Source organism: Talpa europaea (genome assembly GCF_964194135.1).
Source record: "Talpa europaea genome assembly, chromosome: 7".
Taxonomy (NCBI): domain Eukaryota; kingdom Metazoa; phylum Chordata; class Mammalia; order Eulipotyphla; family Talpidae; genus Talpa; species Talpa europaea.
Window position 1 is genome coordinate 125,898,127 of NC_140074.1, and position 27,708 is coordinate 125,925,834.

Sequence of the window (27,708 nt, forward strand, 5' to 3'; positions counted from 1 at the left end):
CAGAACTACTATCTAGCTGAATCTTCTTGGGTCCTAGTGGCATCGTTTTACTCAAATGAACAATTTTTTTTTTTTTCCATTGCCAGTTTACTGGTCTCCCATTAAGACTGGGGAACTTACTGAGAACACTGTGCCTTCAAGTAGGTACAAAATTTAATGAGTAATGAACAGTATTGTTATTCAAATCGTATTTGTTTATCCATAACTGAGTATTAATCTCCAAATTTTATGATTTACAAATAGCCTGATTTATATTTGCATCAGTTACTTACAATGATCTAAAGCCCTCATATAGGGCTCAAAAAGTTGGTATTTATACATAAACTGCTAAGAACTTAAAATTCATCGTAACATTTACTTCATTTTTTGGCTTGACCTTCTAGTAAATCTTTAGCTTCATTGATTTTGGCTGCTATATAAGGACATCCTCCCTTGTCTGGGTGATTTAAAAGCATAATTGGTCGATGAGCATCTCTTATTTTTCCTTTATTGGCAGTAGGGCTTACACCTAGTATTAATGCTGCTTCCCGTTTAGTCATTTTTGGTTCAAATCCATCTCTGTAATAGCCACCACTGAAAGCAGATTTTGGTAGGCTTTGAAAAACTTGTTTTACTTGAGGCTCCATATGCTTCATGGCTTGCAAAACACAGCGGCCTGCAAATCCTGCAGCAGCAATGGTCAGTCCAGCTGCTACCATTGTACTGGCCATGGCTCCGGCTCAGCTCTCCTGCCTCCACTGAGAGCGCGGCTCATCCCAGACCAGAGGCCACGGCCACCAGCCCCATGTCCCCGCCAGACACCCGCGCGACCACCGCTGGCCAGCACAAGCCCCGGTGCAGGCTCCGGGAAGTATGGCAGCGCGGTCGCAAAACGGTCAAATGAACAATTCTTTCTAGAAAGACTGACAAGGGAATGGAAACATGCAAAAACCACACTCAATAGCTGTCACAATAGCAGGATACTGGTGAGAGAAGGAGACAATTGCAAAGGGAGGGTGACAGGATGTGTCTGGATCCCACAGGTAACAAAAAGATAAAAAATGAACTTGATCTCCTTATTACTTTCCTTAGTTATTTCAGAACTGAGCAAACATGTTTTCAATGGTTTCAAGTTGCCCAAAAAGAGCTTGATATGACAGTGGTTAAGCCCATCTATAGCTTCTAAGAACCCTGCTATTTAAAATAGAAAACTCTAAAATGTTGGTTCCCCCATTAAAAGTCCTCATGACATAAAGAATACTGACCAATAGCCTTTAGTGAAGCTATAAATTAACATGCAAGGCAAATGCACACAGCCTGCGTTAGAACAGAGGTTAGAGTTAGAGATCAGCAACCGTCAGCAGCCAAACAAGTGGAACACTCTGGTCTTGTGTCGCTAAGTGTTCCCTGAAGTGCATTTCTCTGTTTTTTCAACCCATCTGTGCATCTATCAATAATCAGATTAGATTTGCCATGAGGATAGGGATCAATAGCTCTGTGATTATACATTGGTGGTTATTGCTGCTCTGACTATAAAAATTCCTACTCTACAGCCAAGTCATACCAAAAACATGCACTGCTGCTTTCTTCCCAGCTACTACCTATGAGAAAAGAAGATGCTTAAAGTCCAACTTCCAAACTGACTGGATAAAAGCCCAGCATTTGGAAAACCCTGTGCTAAGGAAAGTAGATACAAAATAAACTGTAAATGTCTAATTACTTTGCATATCATTACACAGGACAAACCAGTTCAGACACAATTAAACAAAAGTTCTCTATAATTCTAAGTGCTATATGGGTAACTGTAGAAGTTAAACAGTAATAAAATATTAGAATAATCTTGTGGAATTTGTTATAATGGACATTTAGCTCAAACATAATCAGATGACACAATTATTTCTATTTAAAAATTTAAAAGTATTTATGGAGAATCTACTATGTACAAAAAACTCCTAGTTCCTATAAAATACTCTTATATAATTTCCTAGTTCCTATAAAAAGTCTTATATAATTTCTATTTTTGTCCGTTAAAATGTAATCCAGGGCCTCCCCACTGGTGCAAGGGGTTAAGCACTGCACTATGAATCAATACAGCCTCTGCAGCACACGTTTGATCCCTGGCCAGGCAGGGAGCTACCCACATGGCGCAGGAGACCTCTCCTGTCTCACCTGCTGCTCCCCTAAGCAGTGTATTTCAGTAAGTCTGCCTGTTCTGCTCCCCACTCTGTCTCTGGTGAATCCTCTCACCTCCCCAACACCTCTGGCTTGTACCCCGGTTCTTACATGAATATATAAATATATTTTTTTAAAGATTTATTTATTTATACAAGAACCAGGGTACAGGCCAGATGTGCAGAAGGGTGAGAGGATTCACCAGAGACAGAGCGGGGAACAGAACAGGCAGACTGACGAAATACACTGCTGAGGGGAGAAGTCGGCGCGACAGGAGAGGTCTGCCATGCCATGTGGGACCCTTGCCAGCCGGCCGGGATCGAACCGGCACTGCAAGAGGCTGCGGACAGCTTCACGGCGATGCACCCAACTGCCTGCGCCACCAGGGGAGGCCCTTCATAAATAAATCTTTTTTTTTTTTTTTTTTTTAAAGAGGCTGCTGAGTTCTCAAAGTAAGAAGTATAGAATCATTCTTTTTTTTTTTTTTTTTTAAGATTTATTTATTTATTTATACAAGCACTGAGTACAGTCAGAAGCACGGGAGGGTGAGAGAATTCGCCAGAGCAGGGAGCAGAACAGGCAGAAGGACCGAGGTACACTGCTGAGGGGAGCAGCGGGCGGCAGGAGAGGTCTGCGCGCCATGTGGGACCCTCCTCTGGTGGCCGGGGATCGAACCAGCGCTGCAAAGGCTGCGGGCAGCTTTGCAACCCAGTGCTCAACCGCTGCGCTACCAGGGAGGCCCTCATAAATAAATCTTTAAAAAAAAAAAAAAAAAAAGGTACTCCAATAACTGTCCCACATTGATATTTTCAAAAATCTATCAGTGAAGGTTTCATCAGAAATTCACAAGGAAGCCAGATCAATCAGTTAGGCGGGCAGACAGTACTCATTTGGCACTAGAGCACAGGCTTCATAGGAAAGAATACATCACACCATAAATTATGTTGCACGGTAAACAGAATTACTTTTAAAAATCTACAAAGGAGAGACTGCACGGTAGAGTACAAAAAGGTAATGGGGCCCAGGAGTCTCCGGCTTTCGCCAGGATTCTATCACTTTCGCTGGTGAATTGTGATATGTCAGTTAACCTCATCAAGAAAAAATCTGGTCAGGTAATGCGCGTTCAAATATCTGATCTCTTAAAAGGCAGCTCACTACTAGAGTTCTGTGATTCCAAATACTAAAATGTTAGTGGGCCTCCACGGTGGCGCAAAGTCTCAGCACTATGAATCAGCTATCACCAGCCACTGCAGCATGAGTTCGATCCCTGACCAGGGAGCTGACCCCCATGGCGCAGCAGACCCCTCCTGTCTCACCCGCTGCTCCCCTCAGCAGTGTATTTCAGTAGATCTGCCTGTTCTGCTCCCCCTCTATCTCTGGTGAACCCTCTCTCTCACACACACACCTCTGGCATACATCCCAGCTCTTATATGCACAAATAAAATAAATCTTAAAAATAAATAAATAAAATGTTAGCTAACAGCACTGAGTTAATGCTTCATTTATGTGACACTGTTATAGAAGCCTCTATCAATTCCTTTCTGGTTCTGCTAGTGCTACAACGCTGAGGTTTCCAGATACTCAAGACTCAAGCAGCATGAAATTAAAAGATTTTAGAAGAACAAATAGGTAGCTGAAGTCTTTTTCCTTTTACTAAGTTCTGTTATTTTTCTTTTACTGAAACCCAGATAAAATCCTGTGAATAAAACTAATTTAAAAATTTTCAGAGTTTATAATTAGTAAACTATATTAGTGATTTGCATGTTCTATTAAAATTTTCAGAAATATGTCAACATATCACCAATGTTTAAAAAAATAATACAAATCAGGAATTATTATGCAGAAAAAAATAACTTTGATTACTTACCTCCTTCTAATGACTTCCTGTAATTCACATTAGTATTGCCTGGCAATTTAGGAACAAACCTATATACATGAGTTTTACTAATCCAGCTCCAACCACCATATCCTGTCACTCTGTATTCCTCTCCTTTTTGTTTCCAAACCTGGTGTAAATGAGAAGGATGAGAATGCTTATAAAGCACATGTAGCTTTATATATCTTTACCAAACGAGATCAACAATAAGGCAAACTAATTAAATTTACCAGTCTATTTCAATATGGTGTCAAAAGTAAAGCAAAATTATAAAATACTCAAAGTTACAGAGTAAGTCTCAGAAATAGCTACGATTTATTTTTATAAAGATTATAGTAAAAAATTACCTGATGTTTCACTGGAAATGTGTATTTTACCCATGTAGCTTGTTGCATTGTTTCTTCCTCTTCTTGTTTTTTCTCTTTTTTTTTGACTTTCTCCTTTTCTTCTCTTTCAATAGATGTCATCCTGTGCAATCTAAGAATATAAGGATAGAAAGAGAGAATTACATTTAAATTTGACCAATAAAAAAGATAAAACTATAGTCAATGACAACCCCAACTCACAAACCTAAGTAGAGGTACAATTCCATTAGAGGAAAACCAAAGAGTTGAAAAAGGTAGAAACAAAACATGCTACCTTTCTCATATGCGCCCCACCTCACAACTGACTTATTTCTAAAACATCTACAAACACTAACTTTCTATTTCTGTGACAGGGATATTCTATCACAAACACAAAGTCAGTTTTTAATCAATGAATAAACTAGATCCTTCCATACCAGAATATACAGATCATTTTAAAGAATTAAATAAGGTACCTTTGCAAGGACATACCATAATTTATTGAACCCCTCCCCTATTAAAGGACACTTTACTCTTTCCCTTGCAAAAAAGGATCAACAAATCCCTTTCATTTTATCAACCAATATTTCTGATTCTTTCTGTCTAGATCTGGAGATTTTAAAGCGTCCCACAGGGTCCACTGAAAGAATGCATGCTTCCTATACCCCATGGGGCTCCCAGTCTGGGACGAGGGGAAGGGAGCAAAGATATGCTGCCCCTACCAGTAGGGAGATGGGCTGTGGTGAGGTGCTACATTAAGGGGAATAGACTAGACTTTCATGAAAAGGAATAGTTTTCATCAGCAGGGACATTAACGATAGGTACGGAGAGAGGAGTTCATGTCTCTAAGAGATTAGTGGTAGGAGAATTGTTTTTAATCACACACTACCCAGATAAAGCCAATTTTGCATGCACAGCTATTTGGAAAGAATTAAACAGATCTTTTGTCAACCTGGGGAAGGGGGAGTGGAGGTGCTAAAAAATTGAAATGGGATTTCATTTTATCTCCATCCCTCCACCCAAAACTCCTAATTTAGTTATCTCTACTTAAGAAAGCTTTGTGACTCTGTGACTACAGGACCCAGAATCTAGCTCCCCTAGGCCAGGAGAGTAACTGCACATACATAGTAGAGCAGACACTCACAAGGCTCTAGAATGATGGGAGGTGGGGCAAGGGAGTGGATTCTCATCAGGGTTAACTTAATGACTAGGATACCACTGACAACCACTGTGCAGGGAGTGAGGCAGGCTCTGGAGCACAGCATGGCGGATAACCTGACAGTCTAGGCCTAACAGAGTAAGGAACAGGTCCCTGCGCCAGACCAAGTATTATTTCTCAAGAGAGTCGAGAAAATTGGGCTCAGCTTTAAAACCCCTTAAAAGGACAGGCCTGACACAGCATCTGAGCCATCTTCCCTGGTTGAGGCTGGAACAGACAACACCACTGCCGTGACACTCCAGGAGGTCACAACTGGGTGCACGCTCAGCTCTTGTTCATAGGGGAACAGTTCCATTCTCATCACTAAATACTGAGTCCTCACTTTGCTGGAGATTTCAGGCCAAACAGTTATGGGTTAATCTGTGATGCTAACGTTCCTTGAGAAATTCCATTGTTCTCACTGCTATGGGAACAATCCTTATGGGAAACAGCAGCGATAATAGTGAGCTCCAAGCAGGTCAACTCCACCTGCTTGGGCAGAAAACTTGGCTACTCTGCAGCCATGAGGCCTCAGGAATGAAGGCCGACAAGGCTGGTATGCCATACTGGCAGGTGCAATGGGTGGTAAGTGTTGCTGCCACATTTCCAAGGTTTAACAGAAAGTTGGACCAGGAATATGGGCTGAGTTTCAACCCAGTTTCCATGTGACACCCAGGATCTTGTATTTGTTTTGCTATTACAAACAAAGCTGCAATAAACAATATTTTATGCCTTTCTTGGTAAACTTAGGAGTAGCCTGCTGTGTTCCCCAGTGGAAGGGTGGCTGAGCCCATAGTTTGTGGCATTTAAAAAGCTGACAGTGCCAAACTGCTCTTTAAATTGTACACGTCACACCCCCATCAATTATACAGTCACCCTGCTTTCCCACCTTCACTCAAGTTATCTAAATAGCCCAATTGAATAAGCAATATTATCCACTGTTTTGATTTACATTTCTTTAATTATGAGAAGTAAGCATATCCTTTTTATGTCTACTGGCCTTTCATATTTATTTTTCTGCAAAATGCCTGTTCAAATCCTTTGTCTTGTCTGTACTGGACTATTAGTCCTTTTTCATTTATAAAAAGGTCTTTGTCAATTAAGGAAATTTCCATTTGTGGTGCAAATATTTTTCCTCAGTTTGCCATCTGTCTTTTGAGTTTGATTATATTATTATTTTTCCACTCAGAATTTTAAAAACATATATCCACTTTTTTCCTCTATGGCATCTGGGTTTTATATCTGTTTAAAAAGAAAGTATCACAACAAAAACATAAATTAATCCATGCTTTTCTTATTGAAAATGTTTACTGTTTTTAAGAGTTTGTTCTTTTTTAAAATCTTCAAATTTATCAAATGTTTCTGCCGAGGCAGGGATGCAGGGACATGTTCTCTAAAATGCCCTCTTCCTCTGTTGATGTGCGATGCTATCATAACTAGACTCCCAAGGTTTAGGTCTATTTCTGAATTCTCTGCTCTATTCCACTGCTTTACTTGTGCAGTACAAATTATTTAGATCACTGTAGCTTCAAAATATGTTCTAATACCTTATGTCCTTTTTCCCCTACCATTTACTTCCTTTTCCTTGTACATTAAATTTCTAGATGAAATATTAGATCATTTTAATCAAGCCTCGTAGTGCCCCAAGAAGGGAACATTTTACTCACAAAGCAAATGAACACTACTGTTGATATTTTGAATTAATATACTTATTAATTTAAAGCATGGCATTTTTAAGAAATGTAATACACACATCTAAGCATGATATATCTTTTCATTTTCTTCAAGTACCTCTTTCTTTCCTTAGCAAAACTTTAATTTCTTTACATGGTCCTAAGTATTTCTTGTGAAATTTATTTCTAGTCAAGGTTCAAGGTTTCTTTGTTATTGCGGAATCTTTACTTTTATTGTAATTTTTAAAAATATATTTTAAAAAGTTACCAGGTTAAGAAATAGAACTTTATTGATAGCCACATCTGAAGCTAGTGTGTCCTAAAACTCCAGGTAGTCATTACCATTCATTCATTTGTTTTTCTTTACAGTTTTATCACCTATGCATGTATCCCACACATAATAAAGCTTGGCGTTTGAAAACTTAGAAGCAAGAATAAAATTAGCTGCATAAGCAAAAGCAATGCTGTCACTATTAAAAGAAGGTAAAAATAAACTTGTTCACAAGTTTACAAAAGACTCCTTTGGTGAAATACAGAAAGGTCATGAGCAAGTCTGGGAAGACTGTTCACCGCACTCAGCTCTCTGGCAGGACTTTGGTAAACAGGTCCAGTGTGGAGCTGGGATCCAAAGCCACTGCTCTATGCTTTCTGCTTCAAGCCTTCTGAGGTGTCTCTGGTGTACCTTGTGAATATCCTCAGGTCAGTTCTCCTGACTGACCTGGGCTTTGACCTTCTCATTGGGTAGGTTATCATTTGCCCACTTGCATTATTGCTTACAAGGTTTTCACTTTTGTGTATATTCAATTTGTGACTTAACTCAGGACTCCCATTAGATTTTCTACATGGTTACTGTTTGTAGACACAAAACTTATAGCTCAGCGTAGCAGCTGCTTTAATTAATTTTCATACTGTTTGATTTTTTTTCAGTCAATTTTCTTGGATTCATAATTAAACAGACTGCATATTCTATTTGTGCTTATATTTCCTGGTGTGTGTGTGTGTGTGTGTTTTATTTCTCTTGGCAAATTGCATTGGCTATAGTTTCAAGAAAAGTTAAAGGACAGCAGTGATAGTGGGCATCTTCATTTTGTTTCACCTGCATGTTAACGGGAATGCTTCAAGAGTTTCGCCAAAAAGCATGATATGCTTTCATGTGGTTAAAAATAAATCTTCACACACACAAAAAAAGGACTATTCATGTTCCTATTTAACTTTGTTGTTTTTTTTTAACTGAGATGTAATAATGAACTAAACCTTCTTAACAAACACTTTCTTAGCATCTAATGAGATGATTTAAATTTTCTTCACTCCTTAAAATAGCATGGTATTAACAGTGTCCTAAGAATGGACAGGTACTTCCAAGCTGAGGGGAGACCATTTTATCATCTTAATTTACTTGTGAATACACTTGCTAATATTTAAGATTTTTTGAATATACATCTTTTGGCTATCAATTATTAAATCAATTATAAATATTTATAAAAGAGACAGGGCCCAAATTTTCTATTTATCTATTTTCTATTGTTATTCATCAAGTTTAATAACTTTTACACTAACAGAAATAACAACCAGTCAGGTTTCCTCCTTTTACTTTATGAAAGAATTTAAATAGTATTGCTGTCCGTAATGTTAAGAACTTCCTTCTGAAACCATCGTCTTGCTCACCTCCTTGCTCACAGGTACAGTGGCATTCTTTAAGCTGAACCAGAAATTCTTTTCTTGACTGAGAAAGGAACATGGCTATGCCCTCCTGTCCAGTGTAGACTGGTGGGTCTTCCCAATACTTTACCCACCCAAAAGGAAGAATCTGGTGGGCGTCTTTCTCTGAGGAATGCAGGAAGCCTGAATATGTATTCATAGATTCTGTGAAGGTTTAAAGTTCCCAGTACCAGTGACAGAGAATCAGAAATATTGGTTGGCATGCCCCCCTTTTTTCTTGATAGTAGCATTTGCGCTTTTTCCTCCTCCCTCCTGCTTTGCAGGAAATTTCATTATAGGGCTATAAATTAAAATAAAGGTACTCTATTTCATCAAATGTTTAATATTTATTAGTATTTCCTTTCTTTGGGGTGAATGCTTAAGATGATGCCCAGTGAATTAATTTACAATTCTTCTTTTCTGAGGTAAACAGTGATGGCTACCATTTTCTCCTGCATACTTTTTAGTTGCACTACATGATTTTTAATATATATAGTGCTCTCATGAACATTTGATTCAAAATGTTTTCTAATTTTCCATTATGATTTTTTTTGAGCATTTGTTGTTTATTTACAGGTATATTTGTTTCAAGCATAGAGTCTCTGCGTTTCTTTTAAAATTTTACCACAAATGTCTACACCGCTGAGAAACAGTGTAACATTGTGTTAGCCTAACAGAAAAGGAATCACACTGCATGTAATTTTTAGGAAAGAGATTTTTCACTTTGTCGTACATTTGTGAGAGTCAATCTTACTGGCACTTTTTGACTTCATTTGTTTTTCACTGCCCTATGGTAGTCTATTACAGAATCTCTTTAAACATGCCAATATGGACATTTAGGGATTGTTACCAAATTTCACCATTACAAAATATTATAAGGAATGTTTTTCTATATCTCTCCTCATAAGGTATTTAATTAGCGGTAAAACTGCATTTTCTACTTTGTTTTTACCAAATTGTTTTCTTATTCTAGTTACTCTTTTAATAGCAATATATCAGAAATCTCTTCCAATTTTTATTTGCCAATCTGATGGATGAGAAATAACAGCAGTTCCTAGTTTTAATGTGCACTTTCCCTGCCAAATCAGGGGGGTTAAGCATCTTTTCGTGTTTTATGGCTATTGTGTCTCCTGTGAATTATATTTTTATTTTGCCCTTTTTTCCTACTTAATAGTTTGGGTTTTCTTCCTTACTAAACTGTAGACTTTTAAAAATATATTGTGCATATTAACCCATTTTTATTATTGTGTAATAATAAGACAATAAAAATTAATCTCAACTCAGTCTATTAGTATGACACATTATAAAATTTAAACAACAGAAAATAATCCACTATTTACTGATACATACATATGTGATGAAACCACACAAAAAGAAGGGTACACACACTTAAAAATTACAGCTATCCAGCACTGTTTACAATAGCTAAGCTTTGGAAACAACCCAAATGCCCAAAAATAGATGACTGGATCAAGAAGATGTGGTACATATATACCATGGAATATTACTCAGCATTCAAAAAAAGATAAACACATGCAATTTGCAGCAACATGGATGGCGCTGGAAGGGATCATGCTCAGCGAAATAAGCCAAAAAGAAAAAGAAAAATACCGGATGGTCTCACTCATAGCAGGAATCTAGAAAACTTAAATAAGGGACCAGGAAAATGAATGACTATAAGAAAGTGAAAATCAAAATCAACAAAAAACTATGAACCAGAGACACTTTTTGGGGGGCGGGGGGCGGGAGGGGAGGGATTGGGGTCAGAATGGGGGGGCTGCAATTGTATGGGGAATATAAAAATAAAATTTATTATTTAAAAAAAATAAATAAAAATTACAGCTATCTCTCAGGGAAGGGAAGGGAATGTGCAAAACATACAATGATGAAAATATCCTTATTTTTAGACCTATGGTGTATTCGCAAGTGTTCATTTTATTACTACATATTGTAGCAATATGGAACCCAAAAGCTTATACATCTATCACACAGTAAACATAAGAAAGGAAAGCCACTTGTAGTATATGGACACACACATGTACACACAATCTTACTGGACATATAAATGAGAGAAATAATGCTCACCTTAAGTCTATTTTGGGTGATGGTGAATGAATCAGGAAGGAAAGAAAATAAAGACAAAAAGGGAAGCACAGAAGAAAGAAGGCACAGATGAAGAAGGAAGGCGTATAAAAGAGGCAAAGAAGGAAGGGAAAGGGGAAGTAGAGAGAGGAAAGGAGAAAACTTTGGTTTATTCCATAGTTACAAATTTTTACTGACTCTAATCTACTTCTTTTTTAAGATTTATTTATTTATTTATGCATATAAGAACTGGGTACAGGCCAGAGTAGTGGGAGGTGAGAGGATTCACCAGAGACAGAGCGGGGAATAGAACAGGCAGACTGACCAAAATGCACTGCTGAGGGGAGCAGTGGGTGAGTTAGGAGAGGTCTGCTGCACCATGTGGGTAGCTCCCTGGCAGGCTGGGAATAGAACCTGTGCTGCATAGGCTGCGAACAGCTTCACAGCACAGCACTCAACCTGCTGCACCACCAGGGATGCCCTCTTTTAGTATTTTCAATAATGTTTTTGCAATTGTCTCAAATCTGATTCTATTTATCATTATTTTAAAAATACTCTGCAACTATGAAGATATTTAGATTGCTCTCAAAGCTTTTCATTGAACATCACAATAAACAAGTATTTCATGAATAAAATATCTAGTTGAAATTCTAAATACTTCCTTAGGGTTAGATTAAAAAATCTGTCACCTAGAAATATGTGACCACAGTGTTGCCAGAGTAGAAGTCATATAACTAATATCAAAATTTCATGACTCATGGTCTATAAATTTCAAAACATTTAGTGTTCCATTTTACCTCACCTCATACTATGAAAAAGAATCATTCTGTGTATATTACCAAATGTGTCATACTTGCATATTCATAATATAGTTTTATAACTCTGTAAGTGACATGTCTAGAAGACTAGTCATAAAGACAAACCAGAAGGGAAAAAAAAAAACCTTGACTTTAAAAAAACTGAATAATTATTTAAAGACATGTTTATAAAAGGTCTGATTCAGTAATTTTAAATTATGTTTGAAGACCAGATTTTATTTAATAATATTAGCTTAGCTCTAGTTTGCAAAGACTGATTGATCTATGTCACCAGAGGTGGCTTCTTCTTCCACCAACACAGGTTTGAGGTGGGGGGGGGGGGGTCACTTATGTATCTTTTTAAAAGATTTATTTACTCATACAAACAAGAACCGGAGTACAGGCCAGATGTGTGGGAGGGTGAGAGGATTCACCAGAGACAGAGTGGGGAACAGAACAGGCAGATCTACTGAAATACACTGCTGAGGGGAGCAGCGGGTAAGACAGGAGAGATCTGCTGCGCCATATAGGTAGCTCCCCAGCTGGCTGGGAGTGAACCCAGGCTGCAGAGGCTGCGGACAGCTTCACAGCGCTGCACTCAACCGCCTGCGCTACCAGGGAGGCCTGAGAGTAATCACTTAATACAAGGGGAGTGTTTGGACAGAAGAAAGCCAGGCAAGCCTGGAGGGAAACTCAAGAAGGAAAACCAGAAGCACAGAACACTGCTTCACAACTGTCTCTGATGCTCTCCTTGTTGTATCTGCCACAACAGGAGACTGATAAGAAGTTAAGTGTGAAACCCATTCAGTACTGTTCTTCTTGGATGCAGCACCTTAATTTAACCCTACGGCCCTTTCTTTGTCCTAGAAAGAATTCAGTTCCTCACACTTGCGGAAGTCTCTACCAGCAAGAGAAATTATATTTAAGATAGCAGGGAGAAAAGAGAGAAAACAAAGTATAAGACTTAGGTGGGGGAAATGCCAAAGGAAAATGAAAAATGTTTAGTAGGTATAATTTGCTTTTCTTAAAAAACTTTTTATTATGAGATAAAGCACTGTTACAGAAAGCAGCACAAAATGTATTTATATTTGAAAACTTACAGCATTATATGTTTAGAGTGGACCCTATGAGGCAGGAAAGTAGAATGAGTCTTACTTTTCACAATGAATAATTTACTTTTTTTTTTTTTACCATAAGCTTATATTAGTTTGTAATAAATTTTTTGAAACATTAAGTAAAAGAACAAATCTATTATGGCTAAAAAGTAGACTCAAGTCACTAAATTTATCTTTTTTTATAACCACCTGCTGCAGCTGCATAACTCTGGGTCTACTTAAGAGCTGCACCATCCTTGGACAGACCTCAGCTCTCAATAAATGAGATGCCTGGCATAGTTAGTACCTGGACATTCTAGGGTTGATATTGAATAGTTAATAAATAAAAATGATTTTTATTTGAGAAAATATTTAATTTTCATATGCTGATCTCTTTTGATCTTCATTATAATTCTATATCATGAGAACTAATTTATGTTCATTCATGTTTACATCTTGTAGAGGAGGAAATGAGGCCAAGAAGAGTTGTCTTTACCATGGCCTTTTAAATACATTACCTTTCATTACTAATAGATTAACATTCCAAAAGCGAGTTTACTACACCATTCACAAGGTTCAGAGTGCACTTACCTCGTATGTCCTAAAGATTCCCGCCATATTGGTAGCATTACGACTGGTTTTACTGCACACTCCAAAATGGCTAAAGCCAATGCAAATTCTCTAGGTTTGCTACACATCTGAACGGCCTTGATCCAATTTGCCCTATATTTCAGAAGGAAAAAAATAGGAAAAATATTTTACTTCATTCATCTTAAAAGTACAAGAATTATGATTATTGACTCTCCTACAGGGCATATGTTTCTAAGCTAAGTAGATAAAAATGTACTGCTATTAAAAGTTTCTACCTCATAGAATCACAAATTATGAACACCAGAGGAAATCCCAGAGGTCAGTTGGGCTTCCAACTCCTTAAACATTCTACAAAGTGGAACTTTATCCACTTGATCTAGAGATGAAAATTCTGCTTCTCAGAAATCTTCCAAATACTAGTGTTGGTTCAATAATCTAGAAGTACACTCATATCCCTAATATCTTCAGTGTTTTGTTAACTAAGTTGATTTTATTTAATTCATTAGTAATGATAATTTTAATTGCATGCCTGCAATAATAATTTTGTAAATTATCAAGCATATTCACATAGCAATAAATGAACATTAGTTTCCTCTACCTGTGGGAAGCCCAATTGGGATGCAGAAAGGATGAAGGGATATTGTTTTCCAGTTGGGTGATAGTCAGTCTCAGAGTAGATATGGTAAGAACTTTGGACCCGTGGACAGAACCATTCCATTTGAACTCTCCTGCTGGAGTCAGACAGAATTTATGTGCAAGATGCCTTCTCTTATCATGATCTTCTCTGTGCTGGTGCTTATTCAAAGCAAATGAATTGGTGGAGTACTGATTGTGATAGACACGGTATTTCCCTTCTTGACCCAACTTAAAATAATTGTTGATATTTCCTTTCATGACCACTTCCTTTTTGGTGCTCAATCGTGAAATTTCTCCTTGAGAGTTAACTACCAGAACCTGATCAACGAAGTAGAAAGATTCCATTATTCATATCAATTGTATAAATTTGACTTATCAACTTTCAATACATAATTCCTAAAGTTCAAATAAGTTAAGATACATCTTATGATTTTAAAGTTTAAAAGCTAAAGCTAATTGTTTATAATTAAGCAACCAAGATATTCTGCAAAAAAGATGCTAACATTTGTTAACTGTCCACTATATGTCAAACATTAAGTGTTTTCACATGTTTCAAGTATATACATGAAACTTTATGTATAAATCATTCACCTACTATTATTTCAAGCCTACAATATATAAATTAGGGAAAAGGAGAGCATTCCAGGTACTATTCCCCAAAAAGTGTATTCTTAACAAGAGGTGTTTATCTTTTTTTTCTGCTTCTTTTATCATTCCAAATTAGTATAAGAGTCCATGGATACTTTATTAAGGTTTTCAAACAGTTGATACCAATCCTTTAGAGGACTGTGAAATCAATAATGGGCCAGCTTTTTAAAAAGCAAAACATAATAAAATAGACTAGACTATAAGAGAAAATACCGGAGTCCTTCCCATATAAAATACCATTTCAGGAAACATTAAATGTATGTACTGAGTTGCTATGAAAAATGTCTTACTGAGGGTCAGAGTAAAAAACCCAGAAGTCACTGCTCCAGAGCAATTTCTATGATGTTAAGTAAAAATATTGTATATTCTTACATATCTGCCATGCAAATAATTCTAATATATGTGGGATACATTTATGGCAGTGGTCTGTCACAGGGCTACCTGGAAGACAGAAATCTGAGTCCTCACTTCAGTCTTTTTGTTCAAAGTCAGAGGTGGGATGTGTGCTGTTCTATGCACTGGAGAACTATGCTGTTCTTACCCTGCTTTCGAGGGGTAAGTCCCATCCTCCAGTTGCAAGCTCACCTAAAATGATTATGACTATAACGGAGCGTTAAGTCATCTACAACTCTCTAGTAAAGCCCACAAATAGCCCACTCATCACCATATGTGAAAGTTATGTCTATCTCTTTAGAATTACATTCAATAAAAGTATCCATACAGTAAGAAGGTAAACCACCCACCCACAGCAAGGCTATACATGGACTGAAATCTGGGAGTGCAATATATGCATCACTTAATCGTGTTACCCACCTACTCTCTTGGAAATAGAGAAAATTCAATTCACACGTAGGTCTATATATTTTCCACCCCTATTTTTAAATGATAGATACAAGAATTTCACAATTCAGAGGTTTTTGTTTTGAACAGAAAGAACACACCTCTTTGCCTTCCTTAAATAATTTATTTGCTTCATGGGCTGCGGCTGCCACCTGTTGGCTCTTGAGCTGACTGAGTTTGCTTTCTGGATTTCGTAACCTGGTGATAATTCGAGTTGAAGCAGATGTTGCTCTTCCAGCTCCAGGAGACTCACTTATCTCCCCGTTAGATTTCTCTAATTTGAAATCACCTGTTATTAAATGAAAGGTCAAAAGTAATTGCTAACAGTTACATATACATAGTAACAATTTATTTATCCAAAATCTATATCTGGTGTACAAGAAAATCTAGAATGTAAACAGAGAAAGTCCTTAAATTGCCAAAGCAAGTGTGGATTAACTCATAAGGTTTTACTTAGAAAGTTATGTCAGAACCTCAGTGGGAGCCATTTACTGTTTATAGAAAATTTAAACATGCCAGGCTATCTGCTTCAAAGTTTACATACTAAAAAACAGGAAGGACTGCTACAAATGTGTAAGTGATAAATATAATTCAAAATGCACACTAATAACATGTTGCCTTATATGGATTTCTGTACAAAAAAGTAAAGGATGTAATTCATTTTAAAAGGATTTCAACTGTAATTCTGTTGAAATACCTAATGGCTTAGAGCTTGCACCAACTGAATTTTTTCCTATGGAAGGTAGATAATTATCTGTGTATGCAATTATACATGTAAAATTCAACTAAATTAATACTTTTTAATATAATAAAGGTCACTCACATATTCCCAATTATACATGTAAAATTCAACTACATTAATACTTTTTAATATAATAAAGGTCACTCACATATTATTTTTAAAAAGTGACAGATTTAACTGCCGAGAGCAATTTCTGCTTTCCCATGAATCTGATTTCAGCTTAAAATTCCTATACATTCCAAAACTATCACGTCACAATCCAGTGTCCATTGGTCAGACAGTTGAACAATATCTTGTTTTTCTTTTACTTAAGTACTTTAAGATAGTGTGGCATTAGCAAATGAAAGACCAAGCAGAAAATTAATTATACTATATATTAAGATGGGACTTTAAGTAGAGAAAAACATGCACTGGAAACACTGGCTGTCCATTTTGAAAAATAAAAAAGACAATTCAGTAAACATTTGTTAAATATCTGCTCAACGTCCCTTCTCTTCCTGTTGGGGAGATGCTTTCCCCCATTTCGACTGCAGGATTCTGCCAGGACAGCAAATCCAGTAGCTTGCCCTCATGGAGCATCACCCAGATGGGTTAGATGGAGCTCAGCACTGGCTCTCCACAGGGACTGTCCCATCCTACTCTAATTTTTAAATTCTGGAGATGGAGAAAGTGTTTTGCTTTTTGTACTAGTGAGCAAAAAGGGTATAATTAGCAGTTGGCTCGTTTACCGCATAACATGGGGAAAATTTTCAGTAAGCCCATCACTGAGGAGTGGAGAAATATGAAAAAATATCAGGAAGACCCATGGTAACCTCATTTGGCTCCTTGGGTCCAAAAAAGTGCTTGAGGCTGTTACAACCTCTGGACTTCTTAATTATAAGAGCAAACAAAATTCCCTTTTGTTTTAAGCAGGTTTGGTGGATTTCTATCACTTACAATGACTAAGTTCTAAATAATCCAGTAGAGTATTTTAAGATTTTGACTCCAAAATATGGCACTAAATAAAGATGGAGTGGGTATATTGGGTGTCCTACCATTCCAGGATGGACAGTTCGTGACCTTCAGTGTATGTTAACAAAGCAGGTGGTCAGACTATCAAGAGATTTCTCTTTAAGTTCAGACAATGAGCCTACCCATGCTGCAGTTTTATGCCAAGACGCTGAACTAGAGTGGCTACTTCTTGCAAGCATCTATAAAGTCCTACAAAAAGACTTTTTAGATGTTGTTTGGTCTTCCTAGAAGCAGAAATGGAATGGCACAGTGCTTTTAAAAAGAAGTCTCTCAACTTAGAACCAATGATCCAATACTGTTAAGATTCTTTCCATGGCCATTTGCTCAGCTGAATGCAAATAAGGCAAAGGAGGCAGAAAATTAGCATGGGAGTAATACCTGATTGGGGCAGAGAAAGGGAACAGGGCTGAGAGTGGTGATACTTATTTGATAACCCCTGTGCAAAAGCCATATTCCTTCTCCTATAAGGGAGTAACAGTGACCCAGCCTGAAGGCAGAGTACGAAGCTGCTTTACTCCAGCCTCTGCAGCTCATTGTATAATGATGTCAGGAGACAGAAGCCCAGACAGACTTTATCTGAGGGTTAGGGTCATCGGATCCACTAAACAGACAAACTAAGCAAGTAGAGGGGTTTACCCCCAGGGACCCTAGGCCAAGTTTCCAAGTTTCTGGACATTAGATAATAGCTGGATAATCTATTAAGGGGATGCTACTGTGAGGAAAAAAACTACAAGTTGGTCAAACTGGGATGTGTGATTATTCAAACCTACAGCAATCCCCAGCAACGCATCCCTGAAGAGAGCCAGTAGGAACTAGGCTGCCAAAGCAAAATAGCCTTCAGAAAGGAGATCTTCCCATATGCTTCTCACTCCTCATTCAAGAAAACCAACAGCAGCTAGATTTAGCAAAAAAAACCTTTCACTATAGTGATAATGAGTGTTGCAAGTAGTTAAATTCATAATTTGGCTTGTGAATTTGAGATCAAAATAAGACACACCAAGACCTAATTAAAAATAATATATCACACCAAAATCCTAGATTTGGTTATAGATATAAGGACAATTACCAGATGTAATTTTGGAAGAGAAGTTTTTTGGTTTTTTTGTTTTTACTTTAATTTGCATTATCATGTTAGGCAGAAGTGTTTTTACCACAGGGTGAAATTGTGGATATTTGCTGTTTTCTTTCTACCTATCAAAAACCATTCCTACCCCACTCTGATCATGTTTGTGCTGGAGCCATCAATCATAATACCTTGCCTGCCCTGGCCACAGGGGTGGGAACAATATGTCCAAGAAAAGCCTCTCAAATTCCTTCCTCAAGGACTTTTGTTTTGGAGCACGAGTAGGGGCCTTGCCTTTAGGTCCCAGACCTTGGAAAGATATGCATACAAACCGCTGATGACATCTTCCCTGCCTGGATTAGGAGAAAAAGCCTGTCTGTATTAGGAGAAAATAAGTTAACGCACAAACACATAGAGATCCAAAAGGTGCAATAACAGGAGAGGAAGACAGAGTTTTGATGCCTGGAGCTCCAGTTACGTCTGATAATAGCTTAGATTTCCCAATTACACGGGCTAATTAAATCCCTCTTTCACTTAAGCTGGTTTAAGTTATTTTGGTCACTTGCAATTTTATGAGTCCTAAATTAATTAAAACAGATTTCCATTTTATACCACACACAAAATTATATTCAAAAGGACTAAAAATTAAGTTGGAGAAGTCTTATGTGAAATGACTGCAAAGTATATGTATATTCTTGGGGTAGGGATGGTCTTCCTTAGTAAGATACAAAATCCAGAGAAACCTTAAGAAAAAAGATTGATATATTTAACTACATAAAAATGTAAAAAATTTCTGTACAAGATAGCAGTTTTTAAAAAGCAATAATTATATAAGTATATATATATATATATATATATATAAAATCAAAGATTAGTAATTACAATACCTGAATCATTCCTGAAATACATCAAGGAAAATACAAGGACAAAAACGAAAACTCAATAGGAAAAAATGAGCAAAACTTGAAAAGGAATTCACAGGAAGTTCAAACACAAACATGATAAGAAAATCACATTTGCAAGCAGAGATCTGCAAATTTTTAAATAAAATACTTTTCAGTACTGGCAAAAGTGAAAGAGATTGATACTGTTGACTTTAGGTGTGAAGAAATACATCTGTATGTAAATTACTGGCATATATCCCTTTTGATAACGAAGTAGCCATCGCTACTTTAAAAATGTACCTACCATTTAACTCAGCAGTTCCACTTACTTACTCCTAATCTGCCAGAAACACTCACATAGGTACACAAAGATATATCTTGAGGATGTTAAAAAGTGCCATTATTTGTAGTAATGAAAAAATTGTTAACAGTCTAAATGTCCAATAATGGAGAAATAAATGATTCATGATTCATTCATACTATGGAGTGTCATGCAGCAATTAAAAAAAGAATGAATTTAATTTATATATAACATGAAAAGATCCCCTAAATGCATTATTGAGTGAAAAAAGCAAGATGCAGACCAATACATGCAGAATGATCCCATTTATGTAAAAACAAAACAAAACCATTTTTGCAAACATGCATACATTAATTTAAGTGTATGGAGAAAGATGCAAAACTGTTGATGGTGGGTACCTTTGGGAAGGGGGTGTGAAAAAGATTTGTTTTTCCCTCTGTGCTTTGATGATGATTTTTTTTTAAAGACAAAAACAACTGGTATTACTTGTGTTTTTTTAAAAAGAAAAAAGGAAAAGGAAATCTAAATTTTTCCCACCCCATCAAACTTTTACTTAAAAAATTAAAAATTAAAAAAAAATCAAAAAGCTGGCTTAAAATATGAAGTGTATTCTTACCTATCTCTTCTTGAATAGAGACAGGTGTATGGGATTCTCTTTCTCCATTTTCAGGATCATCAGCTGCCTTAGCAGAGTCACTCTGGGAAGAATTTATTTCACTGCTGCTGTTACTGTTTTCCAGATTAGGCTGGATGGAGGTATTGGTAGCACTATTGTTACTGCTGTCACATGTCTTGTTAGGGTCTTCTAGAAAAATAGAATATCTCATTTTTAAACTGGACATCACATAAAAAAATAACTGATTGTCAGAAAAAGACATATATGTTTTAGAACTGCACTTGAAAGCTAGATTTTTTAAAAAGCTGCACATGTATGAATAATCTAAAAAAATCTGTAAGCAATACCCTAAATGTTTTTTTTAGGTCTCCTTGTCTAATAACTCAGACTCTTACTACCTTAGTCTATAGTGCAAAGCAGACATCTTTCAGATACCCCAATCTGAAGAATAATAAAGGATATAACTATCTCACAAATCTGATGGTACACCAGATATTGCAGAACTGATTTTGTTGAGATAATACCTCAAAACCTAAAATTTATATTCTGACTTTTCAAACAGTATTGGAAATAGAATTAAACAGGATTACTTATCTTTAAGATTTTCTGTCTAAATTCTATGTCCCCAAATGAACTAGAAGGTAATGAATGCCTAAGTGATCATTAAAGAATGATTTAACAGTATTACTAATAGAATAATTCTTCAAAGTATAGAAGTATACCAAAATGAACACTGGCAATGCTTTTTTGAAATAAAAGTCTCAATCTTTCCATGCTAGTTCAGAAACTAAATCGCATTTCATTGTCCCACTAATAAGAGCTCTTAAACAATTACACAAATTAAAAAGTGGCTAACAGTACAGCAGGAAGGTTATCTCTAAAGTGAACTCTTTTTTTTTTCCTATTTTGTTTTTTTGAGAAAAAACACAATGACCTGATAAGAAAAAAAATGGGAAAGTATATATAAACAGTCACAAAGGAAATGAAAACGGTCTTTAAACATATGGAAACATGCTGACAATTCAAACTACATGGGAACCACTTCTCAGTCACCAGACTGGTAACAGCTCAAGTCTCATAATACACTCATCTGGAGAGACAATGGGCGAGCAGGTACTCCCATCATTGCTGTGGGAATGCAAAAGAGTGCAAAGTGGATAGAAGAAGAAACCAACAAGATCTAGAGAAAATACACGTGCATTTTCTCATAACTTAAATTCCATGTCCAGAAATTTATCCCAAAATGCACTGGCAAAAATACTAAGCTGCTTATTTACAGAGTTAGCTGTTGTAGCATTAACAATGGCAAAAATCCGGAAACAAGGAAAACATTCATCAATGGGGCACTAGTTGAATAAGGATAGTACACACTAAGAAATATGCACCTAACAGGAACTGAGGAAATCACTATAGCCACGTATGAAATGATCCCAAGGTTAAATGTGAAAAAGATGTGAAACGATACTTATAGTATGCTAACTACTGTGTAAGAAGAATAGGGAAATGCATACTTATAGGCATATTTTGCTTTTATTTACAAAAACTAAGAAAGCCACGCCTCTCCCCCCAAAGTCCATAACTCATGAATCACCATTGAAGGTAAAATGGACATCAACTCCTGACTCTGAAAATGAGAATTTAAAAGAAATAATCAAGCATTTATTCCTGCTCATTACTCAAATAGCAGAACTACAATTTAAAAATATACCCCCCCCCCAAAAAAAAGACAGAATTAGAAATCTGATGTAATAGGCCCCAAATAGATTCCTGATTCTGGAAAGATCATCAGTGAATGAGAAGTCAAGAGGTAACCTGATCTCACTGGTCAATCAGCTTTCCTAAAGGAAGATCAAGCAGACTTCATGAGGCTTTTGATGTGATATGACACAAAGTACCCAGCTCACAGGTTTGAGGTATTCTTGCCAAAACAGTAGAAAATGAAATAAATCAACTCTTGAGAGCAAATTAAATGACAGTAAAAAGAAAGAATCCCAAACATGGGATTCTTCAATAGCATGTGAAAGAAAAAAGCCTGGGAAGGGGAGGTGCTCTAGATTAATACATATGTTTTGATTTTCAATGATGTATACCTGAAGCTTACATAATATTATGATGTGATGTTCATGTGTTACTTCAATTTAAAAATTTTTTGAAAAGAGACTCAAGAGATATAAAACCAAATTTCTTATTATATATGGGCCTTATTTGGTGTTATTTGAAACAAACCAAAATTGGGGAAAACAAACAGCTACAAAACATTGCTATCTGAGGAAATTTAAATTGGCTGGATAGGGGCCTCCCTGGTGGTGGCAGGGGTTAAAGACACTATTAAGCAACTGGCAGCCACTGCAGCACAAATTCGATCTTAAAAAAAACAAAAACAAAAAACTGCATAAAAAATTACATAAAATGTATGGGGAATATAAAAATAAAAATTATAAAAAAAATTACATAAAGTAAATTTTTCATTTGAAGGTAAAAGAAAAATTTTTCTAAAGAAAAAAAATGAGGTAAAGTAAAGGGGGGGCGAGCAGTGGTGGCTAGGAAGGGGCATGATGTGGTTCCACAGGTGTTCACTTTGTAAATACTCATCAAGGTGTCTAGTTGTATATGTGCACTTTATCATTGTTGCACTTCCGTTAAGTGTATCAAAAATCTCTCTCTATACCAAGTTTTCCAACCTGACAGTATCTTTTATTGATAAACTTTAGGCATTAAATTACGCGTTTAAATAGATTCTGAAGTTTTAGAAAGGAAAATCAGGTAAGATGGCTTCTATCACTGCTGTAATTTTTTTTAATCTACTTAGAAAAATCCCCCGCCCTAACTCTTCTAACACCACATCTTCTCTACGGATCACAGGGTCGTCAACAGCAGCAAGAGAAATTGGCCCAGGGTACCATCAGGCACCTGGCATGCATTAGCCTGTGAATAAATACCTGCTGAATAAAAGTGCACCAAGAGAGCCCGAGGCAGAAGGAAGCAGAGACACACATGATTTTGTCTATTTTGGCAGTAATGGTAGGTGGACATATCCCCACAAATATATTCTGGAATCACTGAATTATTAAGTCAGGGTATATTATAAAATGTTTATCTATTTTATAAAAATACCAAATTCCTCTTTAAAAAACTGTGGTGACATATGTTTAACACAGAAGTCTTTAGAAATGCTTTTTACAATGTTTTGGGAGCAAGTAGAAGACTCTCAGGTTTCTAGGTTTTGTTTCCTTTCGAACTCTAATCAAGAAAAGAATTATGATTTACTTAACAGTCAGGTTTTGGGTTTATTGCAGGGACAGCATCTTCAGCTGTACAACATTCTCATCCTGCTAAAGACCCCAAATTTATTCTGATGGCACCTACTGACTATAGCTATTTGCTTCCTTAAAATGCTTGTTCAGGTTCTCATCTAAATACATTTTTCATGAGATATACATGAAAATATCATTTAAGCTGCAATGTTTAAATACAAAGGTTTTCATTTGCAAGAATTATGTTAACTACTGTTGACTCAGTAAATGTATAAAATTCAACACACACTTATTAGTCTTTTCTTTCTAGACTTTTTCATTCTTTCAGAGCTGACTGTATAAAGCAGTAACAATGATAATCAACATTTTTGAGCAGTTAATATGTGCTTTCTATATTGTTTCATTTGGCGTTCTTTAAAAAAAATACTACAATAGTAGTTTCTCCTTAAGCTACTCAACTAACAAAAGAACAATACCTCAAGGAAATTAATAAACTAGTAATAGTCAAAAATCAGTATCTGCCAAAACCTAAGCAAAACCAAACAAGCAACCAGTGCATAAACACACTAGTAAGACTGAAGTTTATTTATGTTAAGTATCAATCAATCCAAAAATTCAAAGAATATTTTAGGAAGTATTTACTGAGAATGTAATCATGACTCATGATTTGGGGGTTAATACTCCACATTCAAACTTTTAATCATGAATACGTTAAAGTCAGAATAAGCAATATTTTATCTGGATGGGACCTAAAGATTTAACTTTAGAATTACAGAATTGAGCTACAGATTTTTGAGTTTCTCCAGTCTATTCAATGAAGGACTCTCACTGAAATCATCTGATACATATTTATTGAATACATCTAGTAAAATGAAATTTATTCTGTTTTCTAAACAGCTCTAATGTGAAATTGTTACTTATAGTCAAAATAGTCTTCATTTTATTTCAATTTATTTAATACCCTATTTCTTTTATTCATTCATTCACTCACTCATTCATTCATTCATTCATTTTTTTATACAAGCACTGGGTACAGCAGAGCAGGCAGAAGGACCGAAGCATACTGTTGAGGGGAGCAGCGGGCCACAGGAGAGGTCTGCGCGCCATGTGGCACCCTTCTCTGGTGGCCGGGGAGCAGCCAAGGATGGAACAGGCACTGCAGAGGCTGCGGGCAGCTTCGCAACCCAGTGCTCAACCGCTGCGCCACCAGGGAGGCCCTAATACCCTATATTTCAAAGATCAAGTCTAACCACCTCCCCTCACCCCTCACTATTCTCAGCCCTGCAAATATTCGAGGACAATTATATTATTTCCACTTCAAAATTCCTCTTGATGTCAAACCTGCTCTTTCTCAGGCTAAAAAAATTGTTCATTCACTTCTCCAAGCAGCAGAGTTCCCAGACTTTCCTTCATCTCAGTGACCAGTCCTTTCTCAGTATAAAACATGTACCCTGCACATACATCCCTGCATGCAGCCTCATGTTATTTCTCAGCAACAGCTCACTGCTGACCAAACACTGAACTGAAAGCAGTCCCCACCAGAACTGTTGGTTATCAAAATCCCCACCACAACTGTTGGCTACAAAATCAGAAAATTAAGGCCTTGAAAGATGAAATGACATTAATTTAATGACAGAAGCATATCTAGAATCAAGCCTTCCAACTACAAGTATTGTCTTCTTCCCCACACATCATAATCACATCCTGATAAAAAAAAATGTAGCAATGACAGTACTGAAAGTTTGAATATATGTGCTTTTCTTGTAATACACAGAAAAAAATCTTTAATGACTTTTATCAAGACTTTAACCATAATTCCTGTTTTTTGGTGGGATTCCTAGTGTTTGTGTTCTCGCTCTGCTCATCTAAATTTTGCTTTTTGAAAAATACAAACAGCTCCTATAACAAATGTTTGATTTTGAAAATGAATAGGACATTCTTAGACAAAATGACATTCTAAATGTGACACAACTTACTTCAATTATCATTTTAATTTTAAATAGCTGAAATTATGAATTACTGTTAACTTACATTTTTATGTCAAAATATACCTTGCAAAAAATGTTTTGTGACATGGGTTTTTCTATCATAACATTATGGCTTGAAATGTTAAAAAAAAATTATATGAGCACATGCAATCATAAAATTAGTTTGTTAGTACATACAAAACTGAAATGGTCGACTCAATCAACATAGCCATTAGTATGTGAGTAATTAAAACCAAAATATCCACCACTATGGTCTGGTGATAAAATATACAAACAAGTCTATTAGACAAAAACAGTTAAATGAACTTGAAAAAGCATGAGGATTATGAGTTCCAAGCACTAACTGCAAGAACATATGTCAAACTCCGAATGTTAGGTGACAATTTAGCGATCAGGGATGGTACTTATGTAAGCAAGCAGCATGAATGAACACATACTTTATAATTTTAGGTGACATTCAGCTTTTACTACGAAAGGGAAGGATTCCCCCCTTACAGAGGCATTGATACATTGCCCTCTGTACCTGGCACGTCCTGGGGGAGCTCAGATGCCACCTTCTTCTCTGCCATGTTGCTGCTATCATGGGTTTCTGAGAGACTCCCCATGGGACTCCGCCCTTCTGAGGGACTAGTCTCTTCTGAAGAAGCATTTGTTGTGTTGTCGCCAAGATTTGCTGACACAGAGTTACCTTTATCCCCAACTTCTGTTGGCTCTACAGTAAAATGCACAACAAAACTTTAAAGATATCCTTTAAAATTGCTTTAGGACAAATGGCCACATTCAAACAACTACTAAAAATGATCATCACAAAAAACAAAATCCTGCTTTTAGTTGATGGCCAATTTGAAGCAATTAGATTCTGGGATATTTTTGCATAGATAATCTAGAGAATTCATTAATAATGTTTAAGTAATTCATACAAAAAATGAACATATGTTAATCACATAAAAGGTGTATATTCTGGGATAAAAACTGATTTTTCACCAATAATACAAAACTCAACAATGCTAATGCAAGTTACAAGGGAGAAGTGGATCCTAACCTCTCTAGAAATGTAAATTAAGTAGTTGTTCATCATAAAAAAAATATTCATTTTGTCAAGTAAAATTGGAGATTTCATAAAAAACGCTGATGAAACATTTCTTTTTTAACCAAGTAATTTTTTTACCCTCAGACTTCTCTTGCTCAGGAACATCATCTGGTATTTTGTCATCACTGTCCTTTTCGAGGGTCTGGTCTTCAAACTCTTCTCCAGTTTTTTCAGCTTCTTTGGAGTTATTTTCTTCAGTCTCATTCTTGTCCTTTTCCGTTTCTTCTGAGCTTTTAACAATATCAATGTCTCCCTTTTTGGCTCTTATGGATTCCAAAATTTCTTCTATAATAAAAATGAGAAAAAAGGTGTTGCTGCATATAGCAAATATAAAAGTACTGCTAATGCCACGTACATGTTTCAGTACCAGTTATTAAAGTTGAATATGTTAAAGGCATTAGAACTATGGAATAAGGATTAGGATTAGCAATAGAATCTGGGAGTTTAGAGAAATAAACCAATTTGGCTATCTTCACTTCAAGAAAATATATCTAATTATAGGTTCTGCTTTTTTTTTCTTTTAAAGAAAAATCAGGGCCTCCCTGGTAGCACAGGCGGTTGACCATCCTTTTAAAGATTTATTTATTTATACAAGAACCGTGGTACAGACCAGATGCACAGGAGGGTGAGAGGATTCACCAGAGACAGAACGGGGAGCAGAACAGGTGGATCTACTGAAATACACTGCTGAGGGGAGCAGTGGGCAAGACAGGAGAGGTCTGCTGCGCCATGTGGGTTTCTCCCTGGCCGGCCAGGATCAAATCCGCGCTGCAGAGGCTGCGGACAGCTTCACAGTGTAGCACTCAACCACCTGAGCCACCAGGGAGGCCCTAAGTACATAAATCTTTAAAAAAAAAAAAATCAGCCTATCTTTTGAAAAGACACCTGTTACAGAATGCTGTCACATCCTCTGCCATATGGGCTGCATGGCATAGCGGTCAAAACCTACAGCGTGGTCTAGTGCAGATCTGACATGAATGAGCTGTGTGACCCAGGGCAGGCCATTTGATCTTCAGCCCTCAACTATAAAATGAGAAAACCAAGACTCCATCTGAAAACAGTTCTCTCGGAAGTCCCATAAACTATTCTCCAACTCATCAATTCCCTAAGAGCTCGAATTCTCTCTCAACT

The 27,708-nt window shown here is 36.6% G+C and overlaps 2 protein-coding genes across 3 annotated transcripts in view; both read right to left on the minus strand.

Annotated features, from left to right (window-relative positions):
* Positions 1-27,708, minus strand: part of BPTF (bromodomain PHD finger transcription factor) — a gene marked incomplete at both ends in the record, with an annotated part of 131,060 nt that overhangs the window by 51,324 nt on the left and 52,028 nt on the right. The window contains 8 exons of one of the 2 annotated variants that reach the window (XM_084237061.1): positions 4,019-4,157; positions 4,375-4,504; positions 13,505-13,636; positions 14,103-14,458; positions 15,730-15,917; positions 20,246-20,434; positions 26,011-26,199; positions 26,656-26,862. In XM_084237061.1, coding sequence (XP_084093187.1) covers positions 4,019-4,157; positions 4,375-4,504; positions 13,505-13,636; positions 14,103-14,458; positions 15,730-15,917; positions 20,246-20,434; positions 26,011-26,199; positions 26,656-26,862 — 1,530 coding nt within the window. The remainder of the gene's footprint in view (positions 1-4,018; positions 4,158-4,374; positions 4,505-13,504; positions 13,637-14,102; positions 14,459-15,729; positions 15,918-20,245; positions 20,435-26,010; positions 26,200-26,655; positions 26,863-27,708) is intronic. The other variant, XM_084237060.1, reaches the window with a different exon arrangement.
* On the minus strand, positions 360-710 carry LOC311173213 (mitochondrial import inner membrane translocase subunit TIM14-like; the record flags this gene model as incomplete). Its single annotated transcript, XM_084237062.1, has 1 exon — positions 360-710. One exon carries the CDS (start codon positions 708-710, stop codon positions 360-362), a length of 351 nt encoding a protein of 116 aa, XP_084093188.1.